The sequence below is a fragment of the Ovis canadensis genome, chromosome 24 (genome assembly GCF_042477335.2).
Source record: "Ovis canadensis isolate MfBH-ARS-UI-01 breed Bighorn chromosome 24, ARS-UI_OviCan_v2, whole genome shotgun sequence".
Classification (NCBI taxonomy): Eukaryota; Metazoa; Chordata; class Mammalia; order Artiodactyla; family Bovidae; genus Ovis; species Ovis canadensis.
The window spans coordinates 19,085,343-19,094,904 of record NC_091268.1 but is presented as its reverse complement, the minus strand read 5'-3'; the positions used below and the strand labels follow the sequence as shown (position 1 = coordinate 19,094,904).

General features: G+C 58.2%; 1 protein-coding gene across 2 annotated transcripts; it reads left to right on the top strand.

Moving 5' to 3' along the window:
• The first annotated feature begins 752 nt into the window (after nucleotides 1-752).
• ZNF500 (zinc finger protein 500) lies at nucleotides 753-9,508 on the top strand. 2 transcript variants are annotated; one of them, XM_069570113.1, is made up of 7 exons: nucleotides 753-996; nucleotides 1,597-2,100; nucleotides 3,586-3,769; nucleotides 3,965-4,032; nucleotides 4,990-5,098; nucleotides 6,705-6,818; nucleotides 7,837-9,508. In XM_069570113.1, exons 1-7 carry the CDS (start codon nucleotides 790-792, stop codon nucleotides 8,439-8,441), a joined length of 1,791 nt encoding a protein of 596 aa, XP_069426214.1. In that variant the 5' UTR covers nucleotides 753-789; the 3' UTR covers nucleotides 8,442-9,508. The 2 variants fall into 2 exon arrangements, with proteins under 2 accessions (XP_069426214.1, XP_069426215.1); XM_069570114.1 differs by having other exon boundaries at nucleotides 833-996; nucleotides 4,990-5,188.
• The last annotated feature ends 54 nt before the right edge of the window (nucleotides 9,509-9,562 follow it).

Here is a 9,562-nt window from a genome sequence, read left to right as displayed (position 1 = left end):
CCAGGCAAGAATATTGGAGTGGGTTCCCGTTTTCTCTTCCAGGGGGTCTTCCCGGCCCAGGGATCGAACCCAGGTTCCCTGCATTGCAGCAGGTTCTTTACCATCTGAGCCACCAGGGAAGACCTGCACCTCTGTTTACTGATCTTATAAAACAGGGATAATAAAACCGCCTTTGTTTCAAAGAGGAACCGATTTAATAATTACAAAGCGTTTAGAACAGAGCCTGGCATATACATTGTACTGTGTAAGTAAAGCAGTAGATTTCCAGGGTCCCCTCCACCTCGGGACTTTCTCAGGTCGGGGGAAGTGGTAGAACGGAAGCTGGGAGAATGGCCAAGTAGGTGGGTAGCCTCTGTAGCACTCACATGCGCACTGAAGGTGCAGGGCTGTTCCGGCCTACAGTGCCTACTGTAGTGGGTACCCTATTCCTTCTCCAGTGGACTCAGGAACCAGGGTTCCGTGCTCTGCAGGCGGATTCTTGACCAGCTGAGCTACCAGGGAAGCCCACAGCGCCTCGTAGGAAACTAGTCTAACCCAGGGCAGTTCAGTTCAGTTCAGTCGTGACCGACTCTGCGACCCCCGTGGACCGCAGCCCGCCAGGCTTCTCTGAACTGAGCGGGTCCCACCTCGCGGAGCAGAGTCGCTCCCTAGTTCGTTTCTTTGCGTGAAAGTCGGTTCAGCCAATAGTGAAAGGGCTGCGTTACCGAAAATGCCTCCCTTTGGCCCGCCCTCCAAGACCCATCCCCATTCAACAGCGGGCTTGAACGAGCGAGGACTACGTTACCCAGAATGCTTCCCTTGGGCAGCCCTCGCGGCCTTGCTCTCCAGCTCGACGCGCGGCTCAGCCAATGGTCGCTTCTGAGCGTCCGGGTCTGTGTTGCACGGATACTGGTCCTAGTTTCTGGACCGCCTAGACCTCCGTACCCACTGTCCCACTCCTGTTCCACCCCGCAGCACCGGCTCGCCGCGAGCTCCCCACGAGTCGCAGCGCTGTCGGTGAGTGCGGACGCAGGGTCCCCGCTCGGGCTTCTGTCCGCGGCGCTTGATGGAGCGTGGTTCGTGTTCGGCCTCGGTCCTAGCTGTCCCTCTTGCTGAAGGGACGAGACGGGAAAGCGGGTCGGCCAGGGAGTCCTGACCCTGTCAAGACACTGGAGGGAGAGGGGCTGTGGTGGGGCTCTTGGAGCCCGAAATCCGGGTTCAGGTTGGGATAGAATCTAAGCCCTCTTGGACAGGGAGGTCCCAGATTCTCATTACATTTTCAAGGGACCTCGTCCAAAAATGGCAAACTGTGAAAATGAAAACCCAGCCTCTCTAGAATTATGACCGCGTTCCAGGCTCTGTGTTAAAGTAAACCCTTTTAAAACATCCTGTTTAGTCCTCTCAGCAACCTCTTTCACTTGAAGAACTGAGGCCAGGAGATTAAGAAATTCTCCTGGGAATTATGGGGTTAGTAGTGAAGACAGGTTGAGCTACTTTAACTGTTTCTTTTGCCAATAAGGGAGAGTTGGCCTTGGGGCCAGGGCAGGGGCTTATGGGCGTAGATGCTTATTCAGCCTCTGTGCTGCACCCCATATGAATTTAACTGTCTCTCCACAGAGCCCTGAAAACATCTTTCCCAGTGTCTGGCCAGAGGTGCAGGGAGAGACAGGCGTTATTTCCAGGCTGGAGAAAGGGCAAGGGCCGCCAGGAGCAATGGCGACCTCTCCTGGCCCCCAGCCTCTGGCCCCCCTGGAGCAGGATGAGGGTGACATCCTCGTCGTGAAGGTGGAGGATGACTACTGCTGGGAAGAGGAGCCCTCCCTGGAGGCGGAAGACCCCAGCCCTGAAACCTTCCGCCAGCTCTTCCGGCTGTTCTGCTACCAGGAGGTAGCGGGGCCTCGGGAGGCCCTGAGCCGCCTCTGGGAGCTCTGCTGCCGCTGGCTGCGGCCCGAGCTGCGCACCAAAGAGCAGATCCTGGAGCTGCTGGTGCTGGAGCAGTTCCTGACGGTGCTGCCGGGGGAGATCCAGGCCCGGGTGCGGGAGCAGCAGCCAGAGAGTGGTGAGGAGGCCGTGGTCCTCGTGGAAGGGCTGCAGCGGGAGCCCAGGAAGCAGAGGCCGCGGGTGAGGTGGGGGGCATTTGGGCCCTGAGGTGAGGATTCGGGGCCCTGCTCCTGAGGTCTGCATTTGGAGGTTCCATGGGCTCTGGGCTGACACTGAAGACCGTAGCTGCAGTTCCCCAGCCTTGGCTAGCGTGCGTGCATCTCTTGTTTAACCACTGTAGTCCCCATTGCCCTTTCTGAGCTATATGGTTTGGTTCCTTAACCCCATCCCAACATACGCAGGTTTTGATGGGAGAGAGGCTGGAGGCCTTTTAAGGCTGGACCTTGAGAGTTGAAAAGATTCCCAAAGAAGGAGGAGCCCTGGGAAGAAAGACCAGGTGCTGATGGGTGCCCTGGTTGGAGCCCCAGTCTCTCCAGGGCCGTACCATTCAATACAGTAGCTGCCATGTGTGGTTTTTCTTATAGTTTAATAAAATATAAAGTAAATTTATAGGTTGTATTTTACCACGTTCCAGAGGCTCAGTCGTCACATGTGGCCAAGTGCTACTTGCTGGACAAGGATAGCACAGATTATGGGACACTTCCATCATCATGGAACGTTCTCCAGAAAGCACCACTCTTGAGCACTCTCCTCCTCCTCAGCAAATTTGGGGAGTATTGGGGAGTCCCTTACAAATCTCTTCTGCTTGGGTCAGATTGGTTCCTTCCGACTAGATACTTGGCAAACCGCAGGTCACCTTTCTTGCCGCGGCAGTGCCAGTGGCTGCACACTGCTGTTCTTTTGCATCTGTCAAAAGAGATCAGCACCCACCCCGCCACCAAAAAAACCCTGACCACAAGGTGAGTCGAATGCAATAAGCAAATCCTGCCTTGAGATGGCCAACAGGAATCCAGGAGCCCTTCTCAGACCCCCGCCAGCCTGGGCGCTTGGGGTCCCTGGCACGGGCTTTCCTCTGCCACTGTGCACCGTCACCTCCGGGTGACAGAGCTGTGAAATGTTAAGCCTGGGACAGGGTCCCTGGCGCTGGTTTCACAGTTCCCCAGGGACGTCTCTTGTCCTTGGTACAGTTACGGAGGTCAGTGCACCCTGAGATCCAAGTTCGTCTGATTCGCCTTCCCTAGAATTAGGAGGTAGATGGTTCCAGAGGGCCTGGAGATGACCTTAAGAAGTGGGACAAGTACAGTAACCCAGACTTCCGAGATGAAAGCTGATTCGGGGCCTTCCTGGCTCAGTCCTTTTGGGAACACTCACGGAAGGGAGGAAGGGTGAGAGTGTGATACGGTGTGATGGAGCGAGATGCAGAGTTTCAGGAGTGGAGCAGGCCTCCCCTTCCCCAGCTTGGAAGCCTGACCTCTTCCCAGGTCACTGGCCTTCTTCCTGGGGGCTAGCTGAAGGGCACGTGGATGGTTGCAGAGGCCATCAGACTGAACAAGGCAGCCCGGTGATGAGGCAGAGTGGGACCAGGGTGCCCATGATGAAGGGTGGGGCACCTGTGGACACCCCCAGCCTCCTGGGAGCTGGCGGGCACATGTCTGTCTGTTATAGGATCCAGAGTTGCTCCCTAATGACACGCTGTCCCATGGGACAGAGGAGTGGTTCTCGAAACACCAGGTGGAAGCCCAGCCAGAGGAGCTGTCCCTGGGGGAAGGGGCTCAGCACTCCAGCCAGCCACCCCCAGCCCAGCTGAGCCACAGGCCAAGAGGAGGCCCCTCGCTCTGGCCAAACAGGGGTGAGTAGCTGCCCCTTTCGAGGAAAGCGGAGCCCTACACCCAGGAAGGGAAAGGGGAAGGACTGCGGCTGGTCAGACCTGCGTGCCTGTGGGGTGGGCAGGCTCCCTGCAGGTGAGTGTCCATGAGGGGTGGCTGGACCTGTCCCGCCTTCGCTGCTGTGGCCATGGGTGGGTGACTCTGTACTCTCTCCCCAGGCCCCACAGCTTCACTGCATCAGGAGACAGCAGCCCTGGCCACATCCATCCTTTCAGCCTGGTCCCAGGTGAACAACTTCCCACTCTGCAGCGTCCCCATGCATCCCATGCCCTTGTTACAGGCACGCTTCTCGCAAGTGGTCAGGTCTGTGGGTTTTCGAGGCGGACCCTCACCCCCTGCTCTCTGATGCCACCTGAGTATCAGGTGTGTGCTGGAGGATTCTGCGGTCCCAGTGGTAAGCTCGGGCAACCGCTTCAAACCAGCTGTATGTTAAAATCTCCTAGGATCAGGGTAAAATTAGAGAATTTTCCCCCAGACCTGGCCTGGAATCCTAATCTCCTTTGTTTGTTTCAATAACAGCTCTGTTGAGGTATAATTCACATACCATGCAATTCACCCATTTAAAGCATACAGTGTTTAGTATATTTACACAATCAAATTTTAGAGCATTTTAATCACCTCCCCAAAATACCCCCCACCCATTAGCAGTCACTCCCCATTTCTCTCTCTCAGCCCCTGGCAGCCCCAGTCTTTCTGTCTCTGTGCATTTGCCTCTTCTGGATATTGTTTGCTTGGGTGTTAATTGTGCTCCCAGGTAACTCTGGTGCTAGACTTGGGTACCACTCGCCTAGAGGCATCCTGACGTCCCCAGGTCACCCCATTCGGGTCTTGGGGCTGGCTTGAGCTGAGGCAGGGCAGGCTAACTTGTGAACCTGAAAAGTGTTGGCTCCAGTGGGTGAGATCTCAGCAGACGCAGCTGCTCCCTGCAGCACCTCTGTTCATGGTCCCTGGGCCTGCGGCACTGGCACGGAGCTTAGTGGTGACAGTGTCCTGAAAAGCAGGGTCCAGCTGTGCCTGAGCTGAGCTTCGGAAGAGCAGGTGGATAACAGCATGTGGAAAGGGGAAGGGTGGGAAGGGAAAAAGGCAGGGGAAGCAGGACCTTCCGTCATCACACGAGAGGAGGGGATGGGCGAGCCTGCCTGCAGGGGCAGCGGCATTGGCTCAGCGAGCTAAGTTCCCGCAGGTGCCGGTGACCTTGGAGGACGTGGCTGTGTACCTGTCCCAGGAGGAGTGGGGCTGCCTGGACGTGGCTCAGCAGGACCACAGCTGCGACGTGCTGCTGGAGGATGCAGGTGCCGTGGGGAGGCGCTGTCTGACGCCGTGCTGTGTCCCAGAGTGGGCGAGTCTCTGGGAGGGTGCCGCTTCCTTCGGGCTCATTGAGGGTGTGTGTTGGTCTCCAGCACCCGAGGCCCCTGGCCACCTCCCTGTTCAGGACTTTCCCTGGCTCCCGCCACCTTAGGAGCTGCTCTGACAGCTCTCAAACTTTAGTGGCCTGAAGAATCCCTGGGGAGGATGTGAACAGTAGGGACTCGTGCACCCCGTGTCCAGGGGATGGCTGCTTGAGTCAGGGCTGCTCCCTGGCGAGTCTGCTAAGCAGCAGCTGCACGCAGCCTGCACTGCCAGAGCCACCAGGTGTCCTGCTGGCGCCCTGCCTGCACTGACGGCAGTGTGGCGCTTGCCCCATCTCAGGCAGGTGCCCAGAGCTGTCCTGGGGGCCTTCTTTTCCTCCTCCACCACACGGTTGTCCAGTGTCAGTTCAGCCTCTGTGCCACCTCGGCCCCTGTGGGCAGGGCTTCTCTTGGCCACGCTCTGGCTGTCCACGGCCTCTCCTCCCCACCCCATGCTGTCCCTTCTCAGCATGCCCTGCTGCTCTTGACACTTGTTCTCTTCCTGAGATGTTTCCTGAAGGACTTGAGACCCTGCCTTGTATGAGTTGGAGTTCTCCAGAGCGAAGGAACTATTAGGCTGTGTGTGTATGGAGAGATTTAAGGAATTGGCTCTCATGATTGTGGTGGCTGGCAAGTCTGAAATTTGTACAGCAAGCCAGTTGGCTGGAAACCCAGGCAGGACTTCTAGGCTGCCGTCTGGAGGCAGAATTTCTTCTCCAGGAAGCCTCAAGTTTTGCTCTTAAGGCCTTCAGCTGATTTGGTGAGGCCCACCCTCAGTGTGGAGGGTAATCTGCTCCATTTGTAGTCATCTTGATTGTAGATATTAATTACATCTACAAAATAATCTCCACAGCAACATCTAGACCGGAATTTAGGGAATTCTCTGGTGGCTAATGTGGTTAGGGCTCTGTGCTTTCACTGCCAAGAGTGTAAATTCAGTCCCTGGTTGGGGAACGAACATCCTGCAAGCCACATGGCCAGGAAAAAAAAAAAAAGCCTGCTATATAACCAGACGGTGACACCATAGCCTGGCTGGGTTGGCACAGAAAGTTAATGATCACACACTTTCATTTATATGCTCACTTTTTCCAAACTAAGTGTCTACACAACAAGCAGGGGTGAAGCTTGTCCACCGCCGAGAACACTGGCTTGCTGAGTGTGCGGCTTGCTGCCCCACCTCTCTGTGCCCTCTGTGCTGGGTCTGCCTCCTGCATGTGTTGTAACTCTTGGCCGTTTCCCCTCGGTTATGGTGAGACTCTGACACCTCGGGGCACCTGGTTTCCTTCCCAGAGCCAGGGAGAGCCGTGGGCCCTGTTTCCTCACTCACTTCCTCCTCTCTGAGCAGCCAGTCTACACAGAAGCAGAGCACCTCCCTCTCTGACTTTCAAGGCATTGAGCTTGTCCGCAGGTCCTCCTGACACCCCTTTGCCCTCACGAGGACGAGGTTGTTGCAGTCCTGTGTTCCGTCCCGGCCACACCCACATCCTCTCTTCTCTTTCCCCACGAGCAGGGCTCCCCACGCCTGGGCCCTATCTGACCGCCCTGCAGGGGCAAGGAGAAGGCCTGCGGGACCCAGCTCGAGCAGCCTCGGGGCCAAGGGAGGTCTCTGGTGGAGCCAGTTCAGGTAAGGCGTCTGCAAGGAGATGGCATACCAGATGAAAATCTCCCTTCTCCTGGGCTGAGACCTTGGTGACTGTGTTTGTGGGCTTCAAGCTCAAGGGCTTAGAGCAAGTGTTGGCAGGCTTTTTCCAAAAAGGGCCAGAAGTGAACAGGTTTTAGGGACCATGCAGTCTCTCTTGCCATCGATGCCTCAGCTCCACCGTCCTGGTGCAAAAGCAGCCACAGATGGTACAGAAAGACACAGGCGTGTGTGTGAAACTTCGCTTGCAAAGACAGACTGAGCCCCGCCTGAAGGAAAGGCGAGGGGAGACGGGCTTTAGGGGCTCGAGAGGCACGCCCTCAGGGTCACAGGAGAGAGTCCTACCAGCTCAGCTGGGACAGTGTGCTGCGCGCAGGTGCGACGGGGAGCCTGGTCCCAAGGAAGACACGAGGGGCCGAGAGTCACCCGGCCAGCAGAGCTTACTCTCCGGGGCCTGCGCTGTGGGTGGAATTGCACAGTCATGTGGTCACTCGGTGTGACCGTCTTGAGGAGCTGCCAGACTCAGTTCTCTGTAAAAGCTCTCCCCAAAGGCCAGGGCGGTGGTTCTGTCACGTCTCAGTTGTACAGACAAGGTGAACGTGAGCTTGAGCCCATGCTTGGCTTCCCTGATGAGCCAGTGTGGGAACAGGAGGGGCCCAGGTGGGGGTGGGGGAGTCTGATGTTTCTCGAAGGGCCTATCCCTCCCCTGTTGAATCATGGGCTTCCGTGTCCTCAAGTGTGGATGGGACCGTCACAGCCCCACCTCACAGGCCTTGATGAGTTGCTGTGTGCTTCTGAGCGTCTGCCCGTGATTTTAGTTCCTGGAGTCAAGCTCTGAGTGATGTGCGCCCGAGGAGGGTGTGGAGAGGGCACTTGAAGACCGCTCTGCATCATCCACCTCACATGGGCCGCCCTGCCCCTGCCCGCCCTCTCCGAGCATCCCTGCCCCCCTCCGCTCCCCTCCCGGTGGAGCCCTCAGCTGCTGTGCTCTCTTCTGTCTCAGAGCGTGGGAGCCATTTGGAGGATGGGGAGGACGCGTCGCTGAGCACAGCGTGGGCCCAGGCGCTCCAAGATCTGGGTCCGGGGCCCGGCCAGGCCAGACCCCAGCGGCCTCAGGACCCTCTTGGGGTCCGGAAGCCACACACGTGCCGCGAGTGTGGCAAGGCCTTCCGCAAGACGTCACACCTGACCAAGCACCAGCGCACGCACACAGGCGAGCGGCCCTACCAGTGCCAGGTGTGCGGGAAGCGCTTCGGCGACCGGTCCAACTGCAGCACTCATCAGCGGGTGCACACGGGCGAGAAGCCCTACGCCTGCGCCGAGTGCGGCAAGCGCTTCAGCCAGAGCTCCAGCCTGGTCATCCACCGCAGGACGCACACGGGCGAGCGGCCCTACCAGTGCCAGCTGTGCGGGAAGCGCTTCAACAACAGCTCGCACTTCAGCGCACACCGCAGGACGCACACGGGCGAGAAGCCCCACACCTGCCCAGCCTGCGGCAGGGGCTTCCGCCGGGGCACCGACCTCCGCAAACACCAGCGCACACATGGCGGGGAGCAGCCGCTGCGCAGACCCCCAGGGCTCCAGGACACGCCCGGGCCTTGGGCCTGATCTTTCGGGGAGCTGCAGGGTCGTTTCATTCCTGGAGTCAGCTCCCCATCTCCGGGCGTCTTCAGACTCTGTTCCTGTGGGCCCAGTGTGAGCAGGAAGCCGGGCCCTACAGGTGGATCAGGGTCCGGGGCTACCACGAAGAACGCACACGGGGGAGCACATAACGGCAGTGGGAATTCTCAGGTTGGGCCAGAGCCTGAAGTCAAGGTGCCTGTGGGCTGCTCCTCCAGGAGGCTCGGGTGGGGTCTGCTCCACGCTCTCCTCCAGGCTTGTGGCCACAGGGCTCTGCCACCGCCTCCCCAGCCCCTTCTGCGTGTCTCCGCGTGTTCTCCTGTCTTGTAAGGACGCCATCATTGGATTTAGGGCACACTTAGTCCAGAACGACCTCATCTTAGCTCGTTACATCTGCAAGGACCTGTTTCCAAGTGGAGTCCTGGCTGAGGCTCTGACTGTTGACTTGGGGGACACCCTTCAGCCCACTTTGGGGGAAGCCTTGGTGGCTGCGGCCGCTTGCAGCTTTACGTGTCGCCATCCTCCCAGGGTTGCTCTTTTCTTCCTGCAACCTCACTGCGCTTGCCAGGTGTAGCCCGTGGGGGTTCTCCAGCATCACAGTGGTTGGGGGTTCCCCTCGCAGATCCAGGCTGCTCTGTTGGATGGACGGCTGCTGTGGGGATGCTTCCCTGAGACCCTTCCTTCTAACCTCCCCCGCCTGCTGGGAAGTCTGGGGGCTTCCCCAGGAGGTGCCAGGGCTGCCATTGTTCCAGCCCAGGTGGCCATGTCCCAGGATACAGGCTGGCCTTGGTTGCCCCGCTTTGTCTTTCTGATGTGGTCATGCCTCTGATCGGTTCCAATATGTGGCCTCACGCATGGCTGAGTGGCGCAGTAAGAGGCCTTGTTTGCTGTCGTCACGAGTGAAGTGGTGGGGCAGCTCTGAAATCACTGGGTTTCAGGATGTTCCAACCGGTCACTAGACATACTGTAATTTCTCCACACCCCCCACACACCCGGGGGTGTGAGCTGCTCTGCTCTGCTCCCTTAATAAACAGCGTCTGTCAGTCGTCCTGGCACCTGTGCTCTGTCCTGCGTATTCTCTGGAGACAGGCCACCCAGTTGAGGGATGG

Bases quoted from the DNA above. Each gene is read 5' to 3' on its own strand.
- ZNF500 (XM_069570113.1), top strand. From the start codon at position 790: ATGCTTCCCTTGGGCAGCCCTCGCGGCCTTGCTCTCCAGCTCGACGCG. The intron at 3,770-3,964 runs GTGAGTAGCTGC...CTCTCTCCCCAG, and splicing joins CTCGCTCTGGCCAAACAGGG to GCCCCACAGCTTCACTGCAT. The intron at 4,033-4,989 runs GTGAACAACTTC...AAGTTCCCGCAG, and splicing joins TCCTTTCAGCCTGGTCCCAG to GTGCCGGTGACCTTGGAGGA.